The sequence below is a fragment of the Andrena cerasifolii genome, chromosome 15, assembly GCF_050908995.1.
Source record: "Andrena cerasifolii isolate SP2316 chromosome 15, iyAndCera1_principal, whole genome shotgun sequence".
NCBI lineage: Eukaryota > Metazoa > Arthropoda > Insecta > Hymenoptera > Andrenidae > Andrena > Andrena cerasifolii.
In genome coordinates, this window is record NC_135132.1 from 1,273,262 (window position 1) to 1,296,179 (window position 22,918).

The 22,918-nt window shown below is 38.5% G+C and overlaps 1 protein-coding gene across 15 annotated transcripts in view; it reads right to left on the bottom strand.

The window, feature by feature from the left end:
* Positions 1–2,455: 2,455 nt before the first annotated feature.
* Positions 2,456–22,918, bottom strand: part of LOC143377162 (unconventional myosin-XVIIIa) — a 390,650-nt gene continuing 370,187 nt past the window's right edge. For 13 of the 15 annotated variants that reach the window (XM_076828160.1, XM_076828159.1, XM_076828157.1 and 10 more), the window contains 8 exons: positions 20,371–20,730; positions 19,950–20,104; positions 9,358–9,481; positions 8,759–9,213; positions 5,990–6,302; positions 5,399–5,662; positions 4,908–5,245; positions 2,456–3,363 (listed from right to left, as the gene is read on the bottom strand). In XM_076828160.1, the coding sequence (XP_076684275.1) occupies positions 3,357–3,363; positions 4,908–5,245; positions 5,399–5,662; positions 5,990–6,302; positions 8,759–9,213; positions 9,358–9,481; positions 19,950–20,104; positions 20,371–20,730 (2,016 nt within the window). In that variant the 3' untranslated portion in view covers positions 2,456–3,356. Of the gene's footprint in view, positions 3,364–4,907; positions 5,246–5,398; positions 5,663–5,989; positions 6,303–8,758; positions 9,214–9,357; positions 9,482–19,949; positions 20,105–20,370; positions 20,731–21,917; positions 22,833–22,918 lie in introns of all 15 variants that reach the window. The other 2 variants (XM_076828166.1, XM_076828167.1) reach the window with 1 other exon arrangement.

Genomic DNA, 22,918 nt, shown 5'->3' on the forward strand with positions numbered 1-22,918 from the left:
TTTCATCCCTTGGTGTTCTTGTCCAAAGGGAAAAGTTTCGGGCGTAGGGGGTGTACCCTTCGGTACACTGCCTGCGTAAGTCACCCGGTCCGATTACCCAATCTCCGCGTTAGACGGCTTGAGTCAGGTCAAGTGTTTGCTCCTGACGAGTCGCATCGGTGCAACAGGAATCGTCTGGGAGGCGCCGAGCGCTTTTCCCTTTCGACTCGAACAGCAGGGTGGTCGGAACTGCGCCGTCCAATACTCGTTTCATGCTTACCCTTTGCCTTTCCTTCTTTCCTGAATTTCTTTTAATCGAGTGATTGCTTGGCAGTTCCCTAGATTCTATATCTAAACCGAAGGGATCGATGGAACTTTGTTTACATCCATCTCTTTGGTTTAGTAGGCTTCATGTACAGGGAGATCGATGGAACTTTGATTCCATCTATCTCTCTACGGGTCTCCAAGCGCAGCAACCTCCTCGCGGTGAGACCTGGTAATCGGTGAGAACCGAGCCGATGGCTGCGATTGTCAAATATTCTAGTCGTATATAAGAATTTCTTTAACTTGCAATACTATGGTAGAATGTAAGAATAAAATATGTAACTTAAAATGTTGTTCGATTGTTCCTACCGAACCCCAGAACACGAATATAGTGTTAAGATGGAAGAATAAGTGCAAGTTGGAATATTTCAGCGAGATACTGGAACTGTTGAGTTTTTCACAATTTTTAAAGTCCTCTCTGCTTCAGCATTTTATTGAAATATACAAAGTTACAATTCCTTTGCGAGGTATTCCACGTTACATCATGAAAGCATGTCTTCCACAAATAATGTTGTTGTTTATATAAATTTGTATGTTAAATAAATTTGTTTTGCGTTAAATAAACCGGAATAGGACAGCAAGGTTAAAAGACGAATGTGATATCGTTTTATTTTCTACCTCCGTTCTCTTCCGTTGAACGAAATATGTTCATAAGACGATTTTTAAATTGTTACTCTAACAGAAACATTTGTAAATCGCGGGCATTGACTCTCAAAACATAAACTAGTTTTACTCGTGCTTAATTCTAGTTCCTACCACGCGTAGCGTTACAATCTGTTTTGAGACTTCGCCGGTAACGTTGCATGCGACACTAAAATGGCAAGGGGGTCCTAGGACCCCCTAAACCGGCGACACAAAAATACATTGCTTGATAGGTCTATTCTATACCTCGTCTGTGATCTCACCGAGGACCACCTCGCCCGGAGGAGGTCACAATTTTTTTTACTTTCAATAGCAACGGAAATAATTTAGGTGTTCATTGTAAGTGGGACACCCTGTAAATTTCGCCTTTGCAAAACAATTTCTTAATTTTTCCATGCTTTGTTTCTCATAGAAAGATTTAGCATGGGTATAGTAGTTTCATTCAGTTTGAAACGAATATTGGAAGTGACACTAGAATTTATATAAAAACCGAAATGGTTCTCTATAACTGTTATTTAACATTATTGTTCCTTGAAGCTATTTAAAAAATTAGAATCGATATTATACCAGTTCCCAATCTCTCCAAATGTATCGTATTAATGATGTATACGCAGTGTCTATGAACTATAGCAGAGGTGATGAACCTATGGCACGCGGGTCAGAGATGGCACGTACGAAAGTTTTGCTAGTACGTGAATGATTTGCAGGTGCTATCAGTAATATCTGTATATTAATCTTAAACAATTATTATATGGTTAGATACACGTACGAATATATTTTTGGCTATACCACAATGTGAATGTCAAGTTATGAGTTATCTCTGGAATTATAATTTCAGAGATGGGCAAGAAATTATTCGTCATGAGTCGAATAAAATTGCACCGGGTTAACTTTATTCGTCGAATAAAAAAATTAACTGTGTCAAGTAATCTTAAGTTGAAATAACTTTTATTTGATCCGTTATTTAAATAATTTTTTATTTAGTTCATGCCCAACTCTGGTTAATTCTTATGAAAATCTGTTAATTTTTAAACTTGCCTCAATAAAATTTGCAATGATTCATTTTCTACTAATCTTTCCCCTATTAAAAACTGCCGGGCACGTCAGCAATTCCATAAATATTATTTATAAATTGTTTGCCCGCGCAGATAAAAAGGTTCGCCATCCTTAAACTATAGGACAAGAGTTCCTTAAAAATGCACATCCAGATGAAAGAAATCTATTTCACACATAAAACTTATTTTTCAATAGCAACGCAACGCAGTTTTTGTTATACAACAAATTAAGTTTCATGGCACATAATAGCTGTGCTAAAATTATAATTCAGTTAAATACATTAATTGTGTTGGCATTTTAAATTTTCATACTTAGAAAGAGTAAACATAGATTACAGAACTATTTTCTTGACCTTATTAAAAATTAGATAATGTGACTTATTGTTATAAAAATTGTTGCCTTATCAACAGCATATTTTTATAGATGGGATTTGGGGAAATAAATAGACAACTAATTTAATTAAATAAGATATCTGCATTTTACAAAGCAATAAGTTACACGAGAGTCCCTATACGAAATAAAAGAACAGAATTGTGAGTCGCATCTTATAATACAAATTGTAAAAAATAGCCAACATTGTTAGCCAGGTAGCGAAGTGTCAAAGATTACGGAAAATGCTTTTCATTTATAAAGAAATAAGGTTCTGCTTCAATTTCCATTTACGTTGCACATATGAACTTCTTGTATTCATACAACGCCATCAGGAAGGCGATGAGATGGTTATTATAGGCGTGGATATGTACGCTTTCACGTTATAGCATCGAAAAGCTCGATTTCCTTTGGAAGACTGGAACAACGACATCGTATGTCGACGAAAACTACTATCGGATAAAGTAGCACCAAAACGCACATTACGAAGCAAAATACAAATAGCCACGACACTTACATTTTCTTAGATATATGGTTAGTACCTACAAACTTCGTTACGATTTTGATAAACGAAAGAGCCACAAGTAAAGCCGTGTAAAGATTTGTACAAAATATTGATTTTACTTGTCGCTCCAGTTTACGCGTAAGAATTTCGCTCTATTGATTGCAGACTCTTATAAAAGATAACCTTTAATTTGATTTCCACCCTTTAATTTAAATTCACAATCACGAAAATAATACTTCAATATTGATCGACAGCGGTGACGACATTGACAGAGAAACAAAATGTATCTATCATGAACTAGCATGTGTATTTATATCATTCTCCTCCCTTGTTTTACCTCGTACCTTTTCCTTTCCGCGACTTAATCCTCGATTGTCCCATCGATGATTAAGGATTGGTGAGTAGATGCCTCAACTATAGGCACGTCAGTCGATTCTTCAGCCTTACTTTCATCGGACTTGCGATCCGATAACAGCTCGGATCAATCACTACAAATAGATGAAAATGAAACTTGTAAAGAGCAAATATGTTACAAATTAAAAAAAAAATGAATTAAGAACATGAAGTCGAAATTATAGCTGGAATACAAGAAATATTATCCTAAAACCAGCGTACAGAAAGTAAAAAAATCCTCATCTTAATATATTCATCATCAATCATTACTCTATATAATTGTCAGTTGGGATCCTGTGTCTGACCAAAAATATCTAAAATACCGTAAGGCATGGGAAGCTGAAATTTGGCATGCAGTCAGCTTTTACCCCAAAAGGATACATGGGTAGCTTAGCAACTGGAAAATCCCTCCGGAGGGGTGAGCAAATTTTAATCTACTTGGACTTACTAAATTACCATATTCAACTTTATTCTTAAATGTTAAATAACCGAGACTACGTAGTTGAGCTTTATCGTCACGCGGGCTGTTCACCATTCACATATCGCATTGGCATACTTGATTTTTCAACGGGCTATACGCCAGTTATTTTAGAAACTAGAAGTACCCACAGTGAATCATTTTACTTTTTCCATACGAATATCTTAAAACCTAGTAATTGCTTAAAAAGATGGTACAGATAAAACTGACTCTGTTTACAGGCGATGCAACTTTTGATCAATATAAGTTTGCACCAGATGAAGTCGCTTATAAAGTTTGAAGGTCACCTTCATTCTTTTCAATGAAATTATACACATTTTTTATCTACAGTTATCAGTAATGCACAGATAAATTTAATGACCTAGGATGTTCACACCATCTAGGACAGGGTTGACTAACTAGTGGCTCGCAGGCCACCGGGGGCACCTCCGCCTTACTGTTACACTCCATACCTACCAGACTCTGACGATCGCAGTCGAAAAGAGAAGGAAAGAAGGAAGAATCCACTGTGATCGTCAGAGTCTGGTAGGTATGGAGGGGGGCCGTTCAGCGTAGCAACAAAGCGGAGGAACCCCCACTGGCTCGCGAGCCACCAGTTAGTCAACCCTGATCTAGGATAATTTAGGTCTTGTGTTATGGAATTAATTTCACTTCGTTTTAGAATTCGTATTAATAGTGAGATTACACAGCCAACGAATTTGTGGGCATGGTTTTAATATTGGAGGAGTGCAAACAAAACTTGAGGAAGAGGGGTTCCAAAATTAAGGAAAACAATATTGGCTTCAATACTAAAAGCGTGTCTGCACATTCGTTGAAAGAGTGTACCATCTAAAAAAATGATAATGTCTGCAAAATCTCGGAAGCGGTTCCACCTGGATGAAAGATATATTACCCAAAAGATGCCCACCTTGAACCAAAGCAAGTTTGATCAGAAACATTTATTTAAAGAACTACTATTATTCTATTATATTATATGTCTTCTATAATCTACATAGTACACACAGCAGCAAAAGAATGCGAACTTGTTCTTTTTTTCTTCAAGGTGAAGGGATTATTATTAAATTACATATTTTAATTGAATTGAGTTTGTGCTAACACTAACTTAGCTGGTTGTCACATGTAATATTGCTCATCTGAATTTAAATGAGATTTTATGTATACCTGTCGCTGTTTTCAGTTGTTGCTTCTTCGCTACAATCCAAATCAAGTTCACCTTGAATAGCGCTTTGCAGATCGTCGATTCTTTGGAGGGCTAATCTGAGATCGTCTCTAGCAACTTTGGTCTCCGCTTCTGCAGCCTCAAGAGATTTCTCTAATTCGCGACGAGCTCGCGTGGACTCTTGTTCACGCGCCAGTGCAGAACTACCTTCGTCTCTTGCCTCGCGTAATGATCTTTGTAAACGTCTTGCTGCATCTTGAGCAGTTTGTTCCTTTGTCCTCAATAAGGCTGATTCAGATTGCAGTTTATCAACATTTTCTTTCAATCTTGTTATTTGAGTCTGTAACAAACAGATTGAGCAAACGCTCAAATGAACTACGTTGTTAATTGTATACCTTACAACGTTATTGTGAAAAATAAAGAAATGACAAATATATAAATACATAGAATTTGTAATAGGATTCATAATCCTAATAAATATAATGCAACCTACTTCCAAACGCGCCCTTGTCGTTTGTTCCAATTCAAGTTTACTTTCAAGCTCTTTAGCGCGGAACTCAAGTCGTCTTGTAGCAAGACTGTTTGCCGTAGGATCGCCCAGTTGCTCAACAGATTCCAATCGTTGTGTCAATTCTGAAAGCTGGTCCTTTAGTGACGATTTTTCAGCTTCTAGAGCAACAATTTGTACTTGCGCTTCTTGTAACTGCCCTTGTTCCGCTGATACTTGTTGAACTGCTGCTCGATACTTCTTTAAGACCTTGTAACACCATGTAATTAGTTATATATGTAAATCTTAGATTATAAAATAATTTGGAACGCCATAAAGAAATCCAATTTTACCGTTAGACTGCGAATACAATATCTAAAATTTTGTTTTATATTTCTACGAGTTTAATTACTAATTACAAATGAAGTAACAAAATAAATGTAGTGCTTAATGTAAATTTAATTTAAACTAACGTTAATTATATGATCAATCGCATAAAATTGATATTGTTTCACTCTCTCATTGTCTTTTATCGTGCAGAAGCTGCTGATGTCACACTCCAGAATAAAAGTTTAAGTAATCAAATAAAACGCTTACTTGTGCAAGCTCTTCTTCATTTTCTTCTAATTGCGAGAGTAATTCAGTTCGTTCACGGTTGGCCACATTTGCTCGTTCTTCGGCTTCGGAACGTTGACGAAGTGCTTCTTCTAGCGAAGCTTGTGACTCGTTCCATTCTTGTTCCAATGCTTGTTTTGCTTTAACTGCAGCTGCTCTAGCACACTCAGCATCTTCTAACTGATTCTTCAATTGCCGTAAAGCTGCTTTGCCTGTTGAGTCACCTTTCGACCTTTCAAGCATTGTTTGAGCATCTCTAAGCAATGCTTTTGTCCGTTTAAAGTCTCTCTTCAATCTGATATACAAATAAATTATAAATATTATGACAAGATAAAGGGAATAAACCAAAATTGTGGGATAAACTAGATCATGCAAATTGTTCGCATAAAAATAATACAAAGATCTTTGATTGTTTCGAAATCTGAGACTTCGGTTTTTTGTTATTAAAATTTAAAAATTTCACTTGCGATGCGTGCTAATTAAATGTTAGGAAACTGTTACACGTGAATACACATATACACGCATTCAAACACGAGATACAGTAGATACAGATGAATATTTGCTATAGTTTATTTCGTTACCACTAAATATTCTCATACATTATGTGTTGTACGTTTATAACGTAAATGTTTACTTTTCCGAACAATGTTTCCCGCACTAATGTAAAGGCAGGGTTAAACATGTCTAAGAGACATGCGCAAAGCCGTGCGCAACCAGAATCAGGTCCACACGCTTCAAACTGCACGAGGTCCTCCGAAAGGGTGAGCGTGAACACATATGCTAATGTGGACGTGTCATTCGTGGTGACTCGGCGCATGCGACCCGACTCGCGAATGCCGGCGAAGGCACATGGTCTGAGCCGACCGTTGTCGGTTTCCTTCCACGCATCAAAGGAAGTTTGAAGTGCATTGCATTTAGCGTGGAAGATAGAAGCAGATGTGATACTTTTCTAAAATCATCGATGTCTCGGATTTTCATGATATTGAAATATATGGTAGTCCATATGAAATTAGGGAGGGTTAAGTCCTCATTTTTGCAGATTCGAATTTATTTAAAAAATACAAATCTTCAAAGTTACCTGCTTTCGGCAATTTTTACGAAACCCGCCTACAGAAATTAATTTTAATGACTTAAATTATTGAAGGTATGGACTTGCGTCTTTTTTTTTAATCATGAAGGATGGATCTGTGTGAATGGATTTAATCCATTGCTAATATTGTCATAAACAGTTAATCAAAAATCTAAAAATGACATTTTCAACCATATAATGCAATTACCATATGAAAGACTTTAAAGCTCTATTTTACTGAATAATTTGTATTTCTTTTCTTCACTACACCCTGCATTGTTCTTAATTCATACAGCCTAACCGACTCGCTGGTGTGTTAAAAAATCACACGAGACTATTTTTAACGAATTCAGCTTGAAATGATATAAATCAATTTTTCACGAAATTTCCTTCATTATGGTCCGAATTACGTCGTTCTTGGTCTTAGTTTCATCGTTGAAACATAAGGAATCAATTGACGTCGTCTTCGCAAAGACCTGATGAGAAATGCGGAACTCTTGGACATTTCTGACTTTTTGGTTCAAAATGGTCCTCGCCACGGGGTACCAGGCGGTACCTCTTTGACAGGCGTCGCTGGAGAATCACCCTGTATTGGTAAACAGGATTGGCTCGGAGGGTTGAGCTGTAAGTTTATTTAGCTCATCACACCATCTTTACGACTGCGGAGTGGGCTAAGCTAAGCACAGAAGTTGGCGAAGAAAGATACAATGGCACTTTCGACCCCTCGGCATGCGTCATTCGTGCGCGCTCAGCCTGCTCAGCGTATACGCATTCAAGTCTGGATCCGGCTTAAGAGACGGACAAAACATGCGCAAAGCCGTGCGCAACCAGAATCAGGTCCACACGCTTCATACTGCACGCGGTCCTTCATTATGCGTCGACACATTAAAATGGACCCTTTCAAGGGTGTTCTCCAAGGTGCGTTGCACATGTTTAACTCTGCCTTTATATGCTACTATTAATTTTGTGATTCGAGGAATCCTTATTTCTATCTATAATGGAAAAATTGTATCATTTGACACCAAAGGGCACTCTCGTATGAGTCTCGTAAAACTTCGGAAATGTATTACCTAGAACATTTACAATTAACGTACAATCTATGGGAAAAGTCATCCATGCACGGTTCTCGTGCGTAAGCGCGAGCGTGTGTGTACGTTCTGTTGGTCGATCGTGTAACCGTAACTAATGTTTCGACATTCAAGTACACGAGATATAGGAATTTGAAATTTTCAGATTGTAAACTGGTAATGGATTTTAATGCGTTGACTGCCAAGCATATTTTGATGGGCTTGCCACAACATGATGCGTGTACCATATATCGAACACAGTATACTTGGCCTCTGAAGCCCATATGCACCAGAATTGATACACACTGACACGTATGCACCAAATACTGTAAAATGTGTCTAATAACGGATAAAAGTGAGACTGCTGAATAAGCATTACTACTGGACCAACAATTATATCGTGACCTCAGGGGCTGTAGTTATAGTTTTATCAGTAACAATGATTGATAAGATTATTATGTACCAGAAATGGTGCCCGTGACAGTCAACGTATTAAATTTATTAAATTGTTTGTTTCATAGCTGTGAGGCCCTATTAATGAAGAATGAAGAGAAGAGCTTCGTATCATTTCATAAGATTTTCGCTAAAATAAAGAAACAAGTTTCACCAAGATACCTCTGCATGATGTCCGCTTCTGCAACGCGCTCAGCTCGATCTTGTTCTTCAATAGCTACCAAACGTCGGTCTAACTCGTGTTTTTCGCGAAGCAGTATTGTTCTCTCTTCGTGTTCTGTTTCCAATTGTGATTCTAAGGCTTTGACTTTTTTAAGCGCATTACCGCGCACTTCGTCCAATTCTTCGTCTCTTTGTTGCATTTCCTTCCGCATTTCCTTGCGCTGTTGCTCAATGCTCATTTCAAGTCTCAGCTTTGCTTGCTGGAGCAGCTGCACTTGACCAGCGAGATCGTCGAGTTCTTCTTCTTGATCCTTTACTCTTTTTTCTAATTCGTGCTTAGCTTTCTTTAATTGTGCTACTTCTTCTTCGGTTTTACCGCCAAATGTCAGTTCCTCAAGTTCTTGGCTTAAGGTACGCAATCTTTCTTCTTTTAATTCAATTTCTAGTCTTGCATCCTAATTTCAAAAATAAAGGATACAAAAGTGAAGTTCACGAAGTGAGTGAAATATGCATAGCTGAAGTACTATAATATACTCATTTCAGTAAAGGAAAAATGGAACGGAAAATCACTATGAGAGCGTATAGGTGGATATACTTACGCTGAGATTTTGTTCTATGGTAAACTTTTCTGCGATTGCAATTTCTTTTTCCCTAGCCAGTCGTTCGCGTTGTACTTTTTCTTGTCGTAGATCATTCATCAGATTCTGAGTCTCCGAGTCAAACCTAATTAAATAAATATTCAAACTACAATATTTATAATAATAATTATACAGTTAACGATAATTAAGACTATAACGTTGAAAATGAAGAAATTATTTAAACACATTAGAATTTTGAATGGGTCTTGACATAAGAAATTTTAAGGGAATATTTCCATTTGGTACGTCAAAAAAATCCATTTTTTAAATCCCTTTTTTATAGCTTAAGATTTAGAAAATGTGTTCCCCTAATTGTGTTAATTCAATAAAATAACAAAATTGCAAATGTTTGATGGTTTGAGGCGCAAGGTTGAAGTGAATGGATTTCCAGCTTTACAAAAACATTATGACCTACACTATATACAGTACGTTTCGTAGTAGATGACACAAATAAGCAAGTAGTGATTCTACATGAAAGAATAAATGGAAAATTTGGAATACAATTTATTCATAAGACGCGTGCTGTTCGAAAAAAAATCGGTTTCAGTAAGTTTGGTTCGCATGCACCTTACTAAAAATTAGCACAATTCATTCACTGAGAATGAAACGAATCATTGTGCATAACTAAGTCGAAACTGTAAAATAACATTTTTTTTCAAGACAGTTATGTTTTTAAAAAAATCCATTTTGAAAACTCGTCAAGTACGCGTGCACTTGTTACTATTCAATTTCGATTGTACAAAAGTACTCCTTCCATTCATAGTTGTATGGGATTTACTATTGTACTCTGTCGATTCTTAGTCACATTCACGAGTACCAAACAAATTCAAAATTGATTTCCTCAAGAAGGAAACCTTCTGTGAAGTAAAATTGTTATATCCACTATTTGCTTTTTATACATAATCAGTACCATTCCAGTTATATTATCTACTACGATATACGGACCGTGCTTGCATAGTATTATGTACTACATAATAATCACTACCGCGAATAGTAATAAAAAAGTAGAAGACGGAGAGAAAGAAATATCCAACGCAGGAATGATTTGTTTGAAAAAAAACGGGCCAAGGCTTTAAAAGCCTTAAAATCAATCCGTGATGATATACCTAAAACCAGCTGTCATTTTCATTTGCTATTCTACGCAATTTCCTTCGATGCATGCCGACTTGCTTGTTGCTAGTACAAGCGTAGGGTGTAGCCACGCGTTAACTTTACATGAATATAAAGTAGGTGCATATATGTACATACAGAGTGTCCCAAAATAATGGGACAATCCGAAACATGCAAACTCTTCATGCAAAAACGACATCAAAAAGTCCTTTACCGTTTTGGGATCCGAGGCTTCGTTCTCGAGACGTTAACAATTCAATATCAGTGGTAGAATATCCGGGCCGCGCAATTTAAAGCCGAAACAGCTGACGCGGAGCAGTAACCCCTAGCACGCACACGTAGGAGGCGCATGTAGATACAGGTTCACAAACAGAGTAGAGCCGACCGCGCTGGTTCAAACCGTGAAAATGGGTCTAGCTTAGGTCCAGGCGCCCCTAATCTATTTTCACGGTTTGAAACAGCGCGCGCGGTCGGCTCTACTCTGTGTGTGAACTGTATCACCGCGCGCCTCCTGCGTGTGCGTGCCAGTGTATGCTACCGTGCGCTCAGCTGACTCGGCTTTAAATTGCGCGTCCCGGAAGTTCCACTCGGATCCCAAAACGGTAAACGACTTTTCGATGTCTTCTTGCATTAAGATATTGCATATTCCGGATTGTCTCTCAATTCTGGGACACCCTGTATGTTACCCCTACTAGAATCAAACTTAAGTCAATATATATGTGCAATATACATTTTTGCGCTCCATAGAAGCAGAAAAATATTTAAACAATATACGCTATATTTTCTTTACAGCGCCACTATTTTGTCAAGTTAATGTTTTTACTTTTCTTTCTGATAGGGGTGATAACTAGAACTGTCCAAGTAGTTTGAAAATTTATTGAACTCGGGTCAAAATTATTCTAACCAAACCATGTAGGTACTCGAGTGCCTAAGTTGCTGAATGATTCAAGCAAGCTTGAAAAAAATCCATTTTCCCCAATAATTTGAGCAGCTTGAACGTTTTAACTAAGTACTTACTTACATCCCTGCTATTGGATTTGAAATATTTACTCAAATCCTTTTGAGCTACTTGAAAAACAACAAGCTTCGATTGATCAGGGGTGTTATAAGAATAAAATGAACTCAGAGAAAAAGAGGTTATTACGAGAACAGAAGTGTTGCTATATCTTAAGAATAAAAAAATATAAAATATGTACCTATAGAGTTGATTATGCGTGGAAGTTAAGTTCTTCATATATAATTTTGTATTTGATTGTACGTAATTACTAATGTAGATACATATGTCTTCATAAGTTGAAAAATTAATAATGATTTTGAATTCCGCGAATAAAATTAGTGGGTATCAATTATGAACAGTGAATGCTACTATTTGGTATATGAGTTGTTCAGAATAACATACAGGGTGTTCAGCTACACGTGGGAATAAGTTTAAGAGGTGATTCTAGACACCAGAATAAGAAATCATGAATAACGATATTGCAGTTGAGGCTTCATTTGTTAGTTATAAGCGTTTAAACCGCTTGCTGTGCACGCGGGACAAGTCAAGAGGTCGAGTAGTGGTAGTCAAACGGCACAGTGGACTGGAAACACGCTGTTTGTGCCCAAAATTTAAAACACTGTTGTTGGAAATTAGCCTCATGGCGTTTTTCTTTTTCGGCAATGAAGACGCGCCTTATCGATGGAGGTCTTCCCGGGCATTCGGGCATCCCAATCTTCGGTTGTTCGTTCGTAACATGAACGCTTTGTAAAATTTGTAGAGACGTACCTTCGTATTAATTATATTACTATGTATTATTCTATTATTATAAATCAATAAACTACAGCTGTCATGTCGATATTTTCAACCAAAATACAGTTAATGTAATTAATATAACTGAAATGTGGTAAATGACACAAAAAATAATCAAATGTCTCTGTAAATAAAAAAAATTTAAAAAAATAAAATATAGTATAAATATAATATAGAGTTTCAAATGGAAATAAACAAAATAAACTTTAATAGGACGGAGGTGAATGAAATGGTAGAAGAATTAGAAGGAAAAGTAAATAATGCACTACGGAAAGAAGAATTAAAAATTAAAAAAATGGAAATTGAGCAACTTTAAGTGGTGGAATTCGAATTGTACAAAAAATAAAATGGAAGTCAGGAAATCCTTGAGGAACTAGAGAAGGGGTAAAGGAGAGAAAGAAGACTACAAGAAGAAAAGAAGGGAGTACAAAAAAGTGTGCGCACAAAGGAGGAGGGAATTACAAGATAATACAGAAAATGAGATAATGCAATTAAAAGGAAAAACTCAAATATTGGAATATATAAATAAAGAAAGAAAGAAAAGAATAGAAATCTCCAATAAAATAAATTTAAAGGAATGGAAGGAACATTTCAAAACATTGCTAGAAGGCGTCTACTGTAAAAAGGAAGTAGGGAAGGGGGAAGAAATAAACAACACGGAGGGGGAGGGGAAAATAACAGAAGAAGAAGTAAAAGAACAAATCAGGAAATTAACCCTTCGTGGTCACACCTTCTTATGATCACAAGTTGGTCACACAGGGTTCACTGTACCCCAGCGTTATTTTTTGAATTACCATTTTCGTATTTTTGAATCTTTTAACTTTTCAGCGATAATTGTACGTTCGTAATACTTACACAATCATGGTGTAATAGTCTTTTTCTAGAAATGTAAATTTTGATATGATAAAATTTGTAGTTGAAAATGAACAATTTTCCACGGTTGTGGGGAAAAAACGATTTTTTAATTTTTTTTTCTTGCGATAGATACCCTTTAGAAGTCGTAAAGATACGACACTTTAACTCGAAAATTATTCTTGGGGTACAATACACCCGATGTGACCACGAAGGGTTAAAAAAGAAGATAGCAGCAGGGGAAGACAAAATAGAAAATGAAACCTGAATGTTCGGTAACGAGAAAATAGTAAAAAGAATCACAGAAATTTTCAATAAAGTGTGGAAGGGAGAAGGGTTCCCGGAGAGGTGGAAAGAAGGGGTGATTTCATCAATATTCAAAACAGCAGATAAAGAAACGGTGTTCCGTCTTACGGGAACAAAGGGGGGCTCAGAGCGAGGCAGAAATTCAGCGACACTTTATTACTAGGCAATTGCTTACCGTCGAAGTCTTGGGGAGCATTTGCCTGCCAGATGTCTAATAGGTGGCAATTCGGCATCGTGCTATTTTTTTGGACACTTCGACCGTCCTCGCTCTGGGAAAATCCGTTGATTGCTCTGTCAGCGGGTGGTGTACGGTAACTTCAAAACGGTACATACCGTCGACCACCGCTGACTCGCGGGACAATACAATCATAAACCGCGACCCCGGCGAGACGCTCCGGCCGATCAACCTAGCGAGGTTTGTTAGCCAGATGTCCGGTTTTCCCTCCGCTACGTCACGAAGAAGGAGAGGATTCCTCCTCCATCACCGAAATCGTAGAGGGAAGGTTCCTCCTCTTCAAGCAAAGCTAAGCCAATCAGGCATTTTTGGCGCCTCCCAAAAATCAGATGTCTTGTCCACCTTTGACATCGAAAAGGTGGACAAGACCAGAAGTCAATGAGCTCGCGAATAGTACGGTTCGGTGTGTTTGATGAGGTCAGCATTCGGACCATCAGCACAAGCAGAGCTAAACTTCTCAGATCATCGTTCAGATCAGAATCGACACGTAATAATTTAAACAGTCACCCAATATTAATTTGGCGGGTGATAGATCGTCCGGCTTATACGCGTACCAACCGGTGAATCTAGCCTTACAACCTCGAAAGCAAAATTCTATAATTTTCACGCGTGTGCCGTGCGAACAAACGGTGAGCAATTATAGGGGTATAGCGATCCTAAACACAGCGTAAAAAATATATGCTATGGTCCTGGAAAATAGATTAAAAGAGGAATTGGAGAAGAACCGCATAATACCAGAAACACAAGCAGGATTCAGGAGCGATAGGTTGATAATAGACAACATTTTTATTCTGAACTATGTAGCCAACAGAGAAATACAGAAAAAGGAGGCAGCTGTATACCTATTTGCAGACCTAAGCGCTGCATTTTACAAACTGAATAGAGTAAAACTTCAGAACGTCATGGAAGAAAGCAAAAAAGTAAACGTTTGAGGATGAGAATCGGAGAAATTTACAGAGAAACAAGAAATACGATGAAAGCAAATGAAAAATGTCATCCAAATTCTGGACAACAAAAGGGATAAGGCTCCACCGAGTCTAACGTTATTTTGCAATATATGTAGCAGATCTGAAGGAAACCACGAGGAAAAACCAAGCAGGAGAAGTTAGAGTAGGAAAAGAAAAATTCTAGCAAATGAAACAAAGGATCTTAAGGACATGATAAGAAGATTTGGAAAATACCTCGAAGGGAAAGAGTTGCAACTGAACGCAGAAAAATCAGAGATTTTGATTTTCCATAAAGGAAGAGGGAAGAAAAAGATAGAGGAATGGGTCTAGCAGGAGAATACTCTGGAAGAAGTAAAGGAGTTTAAATACTTAGGGTACCTATAATTTACAGAAAAATGAGGGAAGATAGATGCATATAAGAGAAGCCATAAAGAAAGCAAGAATGGCAATGGCGCAGATATGGGGAATAATACAAAGAATGTTCAAGAACAATTTCGAGAGAAGAATGAGAATATTCAAAAGCATAGTTAAAAGTATCTTGATGTACGCGTCAGAAATTTGGGGATGGACGGAAGCAGAAAAAGTAGAGAAAATACAGAAGTACATAAGATGGACTTTAGGTTTGGATGTCAATACACCAGCATTTCTAATTTTGAAGGAAACAAAAGGGAACAAAGTAAAGATAAAATATGAGGAGGAACCCTGATAACCATCTGTCTCCAATCTGACATCAGATTGGGAGCACGGTCTGGCACGGGAGCGCAGAATCTGACGTCAGAACTGCAGCAGTCTGTGTCCACATTTGGCTGCGTTCTGATGTGCAGAGCCTGAGGTGCAGTGCCTGATGTCAGATGGACAGCAGATCGACAGCAGATTTCGCCGTCTGCTAGGCACAGCAACAGCGCCATCTGTATGCAATTGCTTGGTAATTCTGGATCTCAGATGGCGCTGTTGCTGTGCCTATCATCAGGCACTGCACCTCAGGCTCTGCACATCAGAACGCAGCCAAATGCGGACACAGACTGCTGCAGTTCTGACGTCAGATTCTGCTGCCAGATCTGGCTATCAGGGAAACGAAACACCTGAACAAGAATGTTGGAAAGAAACAGACGTAAAGCAAGAAGAGAAAAAGTCGAAATGGGAGGAAATGACAGGGGAATGAATTAGTGCAAGGAGACAGGGCAGAACAGGTTCAATGGCAATACGACAGAATACTAGCCGGTAACGTATATTACACAGAAATCAGGGATAGCCCGAGAGCAAAGCATCTAAACGGAAACTAAAGAGGCATAGACCAATGCATGATCGCAAGGTTTAGATGAGGGAACGAAGAGCGGGGAAATAAGTACTGGAAGGAAGAAAAAGGGACAGTATGCAGACTATGTAAAGGGGCTAGAGAGACGCTAGGTCACACGCTACAAGACTGCAAGGAGCTGAAAATGGAAACTTCAACAATAAGAGGGATACTAAAGGGAGAACAAGAAGGAGTGGAGTGGATGCGTTTGGTGGTGGGGAAAAGGGAGAAGAAAAGAAGCCCAAGATGAAGGAAGTAGCTTAAACGATAGCACAATTTTGAGTTAACCGTCCCAGAAACACTTACACACACTACACACGTAACCCCATTTTGAGGCCGAAAGGCAAAAAATAAACCCATTTACTACTTACTATAAATATAACATAAGTAAATATAATAAATATACAATAAAAATAAAATAAGTAATTATTTTAACTGCGTCCTGTACGCTACAAAAGCTCGGTTGTCTATTTGTTTAAATCCGAATAAATTTAAAAGTTGCAGGTAGTTCCAACTAAAATTTGCATTCTCTAGTTCATAATTGTCTAATAGGGTGTAGCGAAAAACACGTTTTTCGTCGGACCGAATCGTAATAGTGCCGAAAACTTGCCCACCCGTGACAGTAATACACGTGTACAATTTTAGCTCGATCGGTTTGTATCGTCTGTTCTAAACCTGGCCTTGAATTTTCGCATTGGTGAAAAATACCAAAATGTTGACATACGCAGAATATGTAACGGTTTCGTATCTGTTGCGTTCTGATGCGTATAATATAACGTAAAAGCACTTCTTATTTGCTAGAAACCAATATAGAGGGATGTGTTGTGCTGTGAAACGCAGGGAAAACATCTCTAAGAACTGGAGCTACAGCAGAAGAGGTAACATACCATTTGTTTACAATACAGAAACTGAAGAGTTTGGTAAAACGTGCTCCGCGGAGAGTGGTAGCCACGTGCGTTACGCGATTCTGTGACGCTGAGCGGTAGTGGAAAGCAAAAGGTGTTTTACCACTTCTGTTGATGGTTTCCGGAAGAAAAATGTCTGCTGCATCGCGTGGAGTAGTCAGATTTTCTACTAAACACTTAGTTTTTGTAATATATAGAAAGATATCTGCAAAAATTGGTGTTTCGTTTGTCCTTTTCCCTTTGATCGCTTTTTAAACATATTTAAATGTTTATAAGTTAATAATAACTTACATCGTTGTGTTAATAACTATTACTGTTTGAACACAAAAGATGTTCAAAGTTGTTCAACGTGATGACGACAAACGGTTTGCCGATTCATTTTCAGCGCACACAAGTCTATAAGAAAGGGCTGTTGAATGTTAAGCCGGGTATTCACCTGTGTATCCGCCTCGAATGTGCATCGGGCGCGCACCGATTGTTTGCTCGTTCGGGCCGATCCGCTTGCTGGCAGTGCATCAAAGCATGCATTCGCGTCCGAACAATACCATGGAGTGGACGCCGCAAATTTCACTCAACCCCAAACGCGCGCCGGACGCGCGCCGAGTTCCGAACGAGCAAAAAATCGGTGCGCGCCCGATGCACATTCGGAGCGAATGCACAGGTGAATACGCGGCTTTACGGATCAAAATGACTGTTGGACAGTGATACATGGAACAGGAACGAGGCGCGTGGGGCGGGGGCATAGTCACGGTGGGTGTGTTTCAATTCACGCATACTGCGCATAGACTGCAGGCAATGGTGATTGGTGGTTCATGCAGTGAGTGAATAGACTGCATAACCTAATTCGTAGAATTCCCTAGAATCCTCCAACTTTCTAGTGCATGATGCGTGCAGCAACTACAGAAAATCAAACCATAGGCAGCCAATGCACATAATGGGCGCATGCGTAGTTGTTCGAATTCGAATACTCCAATCAGGTTATGCAGTCTATACACTCACCGTATGAACCCTATTCACTCACTGCATGAACCACCAATCACCATTACTACCTGAAGTCTATGCGCAGTATGCGTGAATTGAATCACACCCTGCATCTCCAGTCCTTAGAGGTGTGTTTTCCTTAAAGATGTGATTGTGTTTGATGGATGAGATGATGGTTGAATACTGTATGAAAATGGTAGAGTTTTTACGGACTGGCTGCTGGAGATGTAAGGAGTATAACCTTTCAACTATACAGCGATGAAGATCAATTTGCCTTATCCATACTCTCTGCAATGTCGCAAATAGTTGGACCGAAATTTTCAAGTACAGTAAATATTCGTATTAAACTCGACAAACGGAGCTGGCGGCGGGCGTACTATTCCGTGTGGCCAATGCCGCGGGTAAGAATACCAAAGGGCGAGCGGGAGGGAACGAAACAGTTGACACGAAGTTGCCGTCCGGGTGTACCACGCATGATAAAGTCGGGGCTATAACGAGGATTTACTGTATTTGGCAGCTACAGTGATAGTTTTTTAAATCCAATTTTTTGGGGATTTGTCAGTGTTAAATGAATATAACTAACCGACATTTTCTATATTCTTTTCAACTACGAGTAAATATGTGAAAAACTCTCAAATTCCTTGACCCTATAATCCGTTCCATTCAAAATCTTAAAAATTACCCCCCAGAACAACAGGCCAAATATAGGCCTTTAAATAATTGATTTAAGTTGAATAATAATAATTATTAGACGACCTTTAGCGATAGTCTGATAAAAAAACCTAACATATATTTCGCGACATTACCATATCGTTTTAGGCATAAGATTAATAATTAGAAACATATTAGTTCGGTGAAATAGTTTGTTCGCTCACTGTTAGATGATGTTAGGTGCATGGAAATGTCTTTGGTAATTATTTAGAAGTTTTCCATCTTCACCGATTTCAATGATTTTTCGATATGTTGTCGGGGACACGATTCTGAAGAATTTTTTCCTATACATGTTACCGCCGCTCGACCTTCGTTTTCGAGATATTCGCGAAAAAATGCTTTTGACTTATTCCGGCGCAACGCATTCCACTTTCCAACTTGCCCCGGGTATTAGTATTGGTTGGAGCTAGATTAGAGCGGGGGGCGCGCGTCCGCGAGCGGGCGCGTAAAGCATGATGGCGAACCGATATGAGTCGAGGTGTTGACGGGCATCCGCAAGTCTCTGGTTCAAATCTCTAAACTCACATCAGTTCGCTATCATGCTTTACGCGCCCCCGCATTAATCTAGCCCCAACCAATACTAATACCCGGGACAAGTTGGAAAGTGGAATGCGTTGCGTCGGAATAAATCAACAGAAGTTTCTTGCAAATATCTCGAAAACGAAGACCGTGCGGCGGTAACAGGTATAGGAAAAACTTGTTCAGAATCTTGATCTTGATAACATATCCAAAAATCATTGAAATCGGTAAGGATGGGAAACTTCTAAATAATTACCATGTCGTTTTTTACCACAACTTCTGGTGTTTTTATCAGAAATTTTAATAAAAACTTTGATTGTTTTGCACCGACCAAACATTTAAATACGCTTTCTGCAATTAATTTCTTTGCTCAAACTAGTAACGAGATCCCAGTTTCAGGGCGATCGTAAACCTATTTTTGGAATAGTCAATCACAATAGGTTCTGCACACATCAAACGCCCAACTAAACGCTGATGCCTGCGAACGGACAACGTTACCGGCCTGGCGCACTGCCAGAAACACTTGTTGCCATCCGATACAATGAGAATAGAACATTAATGATACTCCAGGTGAAAACATTAAAATTTTTCAATTCCTGAAATCTCCCTACATAACTACTCATCTCAAGCCTTTCTGAAAAATAAATTTTGAAAAGGGACTTTCCTAAACGATTCTGACATCACATTACTAATGATGCACAAATGCTATCAAATTACTATATACAGTTAGTAAGAAATAAAGCTGTATTTGGTACGATATATCGCTCTTATAAATATTTTAGTTAAAAAATCAAAATTAATTTTAAAGCGACCTGTATATATGTATGTGACTAGAAATGAGAGCACTTATTGAATTGAAGTACCAATGAAGGAAATAGGTATTCAAATTTGAAAGGTCACGTACTTGCGTTGTTTCTTCTCTAAAAGATTATTTCTGGCTGTTTGTTCTTCTAGCAGAAGTCTCAGGTCATGCATTTCACCGTTCAACTTTTGCACGCGTCGTTTCCATTGTCCAACAACTTGACGTTGTTCTTCAACTTCTTCGTAAGCATCAGCTAACTAAAGTATGACAAATACCATTAACACGCGTTATTATATTATACATTTACTTATTCATATCACTTGTTTAAATTTATGCGTGTACATAAGGTGTAGTTTACATTGAAAACTAAAATGACTATTTCCAAATACTGTTAAATAGTTCAAAGTTCTTTAAATAGTTCGAAGATTACATTTAAACTTTACTCTTTTAATTTTATGAAACATTAACAAATTTCACTTCTCACATAAGTTTGAATTAAGATCGCCAACTTTAGCGTACGCACCTTTTTCTCCAATTGTTTCTTAAGCCCCACTAGTTGTTCGAGGTCATCTTCGTGCTGTTGCGCCATTTTTCTTTTCGTGAACTCAAGTTCTCTCACGGCGTGTTCGTACCTCTGCTTATAAACTCCCCCATCTTCACCGTCCTCCGCGTCCGATGCAATTCCATTTAAATCGGCAGCCCTCGCGTATAAAAGTTCCATTTCCAGACGTTCTGTAGCCTGCTGAAGACTCTTATTAGCCTCAGTCACATCTTGAAGCTCTCTTTCAAGACGTAAACGTTCCGAAGTTTCCGCGTCGATTCTCTCCGCTGCCAACGTTGAAGTTGAATGTTCTTCCGCGAAGTCGGCAGTCATTTCGCTTAACTGGAGTAGAAAATATAAAGAAAATAAGTTAGAAAGTAAAATAAGAACGTGTACCTAATATAATTAACTTCCTGATTAAGCGCCCAGCTTCATTAATTAATAATAAACATAATCATGGTCACATGTCTCTTTGGAAGAGGGTCATTTGAAAACATAGCGGCCTTAGCAGCCACATCGCAGTATTTTACAGCTTACGACGAGAACCTGTACCAGGTAGAGATTTGAAAGGGAGCTAATGTTGAATAATAATACAAAGAAAATTCTTAAGACACTCCTCCTCTGCTGGGCCACGAAGTTTTCCACTACTCCTCGTATACGTATTATTCATAGTTTTTCTGAAAACTGAACGCCATTGATATTTCGAAGCAGCTTCGGATTTTTTTTCGTCGTGCCATAACACATTTTAGAGATTAATTCGGATTCATTTTTCTGAACAAACTACATTTAACTCTTTACGCTGCATACACGCCTCTCAAATATGACAACATTTAACCCGGCGGCAGGCACACCCCATATTGTAACACAGCTTGTCGCTACAAGGTCAAAAATACCCAAAATTGAAACGTAAAAAACCACGGTTGCAGAATATTTTTTTTTAACTTTGTAATTTTTATGTTAAAGTACAGTGTTTTAAGAATCAAAGAAAATTTATGAAATATCTTAAAATCTTTATTAAAGTTCTTTAAAAAATTGTAACAAAAACTCAAACACTCTTCATATTTTCGCAACTAGCGCCTCTGTGGTAAATTTTACTCAGTAGCGCCTCCCGCCGAGTTAAATTAAAGTTTCGTATAGCATTGAGCAAAAGATTTCTGATAGATTATCCAGTAAATAATATGGAGTGCAAAGAGTTAACGTTCGCTCCATTATTATCTATATGCAAGCTATGTGACGATATACACTCCTGTAGGAAAAAACACATTATTTTACAGACGTTTTACGTTTTTCTACAATTTACAATATTGAAGAAAAATTGTATGTAACATGACAAACAAACAAGTATGATTTATGATTTCCGTATTTTTGCAGACATTTTCTACAATTAATAAAGATACAGTAATGACGAACAGCGGTTAGGAAGTCTAATAAAAAAGTATCGCAAGTTTCCTGGATGTAGGTGGAATGAATGATAAACTTTTATCTTAGAAATATTAATTGCTCCTACTGTACTTTCTACGTTTATGTACCTCTTGGCCAACGCTATCGGAAATAGTTCTGTCTTCCGAAGCGCGTGACAAGGAACGCCTGGAGCAAGAACTTCTCGCGACACTGTTCGATCTGCTGTAATATTGAAAGCCACGTATCATAATATTCGTAGCGCTTTGGCTTCTACCTATGCCACATCTAGGTCTGTCGTTTGGTTGAATCGCCGACAGAAAGCACAGATCGTTATCTGCGTCATCTCTGTGGCCCAGCCTTCTCCATTCATCCATTACATGATCCGTTCTCTTCAAGAACTGGGATATTTTCGACGACAGATACGAAGAGGCAGTTGCTGGCTCCAGATGAGATGCGGTAGGCTTAAAGGATTGCCTGACCTTTTGTGTCTCAAAGCCCAGAACAAAATTTAGGCTGGCATCGAAAACCACTGGAGCCTGTTCCTTGATAGATGCTTCCTCCGCTATGTCTACAGGGGCAGCATTCTCCATAGGATACACCCTTCTTGGAGGAGTTGAGAAATTTGTTGGGGAATCGATCCTTGAACGCGGTCTTGGCGAGATAGATAAGGATTTAGAGCGGTAAGACAAATTGGATGAAAGACTGGAAGGCGACAGACTCCTTATCGAGCTTGAGCCTACCACATGTGTTCTACTGGCCGGCCTTCTCAGGATGCACGGCGGTAACGGTGGTCTTTTCACGAGGTTACTCGTCTCCACGGATCTCGATAAGTTGGCAAGCACCGAGTCGCACAATTCGTTGGCTTTCTCGTTTAGTTCTTTGCTTGATAGTGGCTCTTCGAAAGTTGGCGAAGTATGTTTCGAGGTGGGGGACACCACGTTTGAGTATGATACTGGCACAGACGGCATTGTGGCGGTATTTCACCTCCCCGACCATTCAGCAGCCCAATTCAAACTATTGCCGGTAACGTTTTGCTGATAACACTGTGCATTAAAAAAAGGTGACACGATTTCCGTTTAAAAATTCGAAATTGGGTGACTCGAAAGAAGAACCGAACTTAGAACCTTAA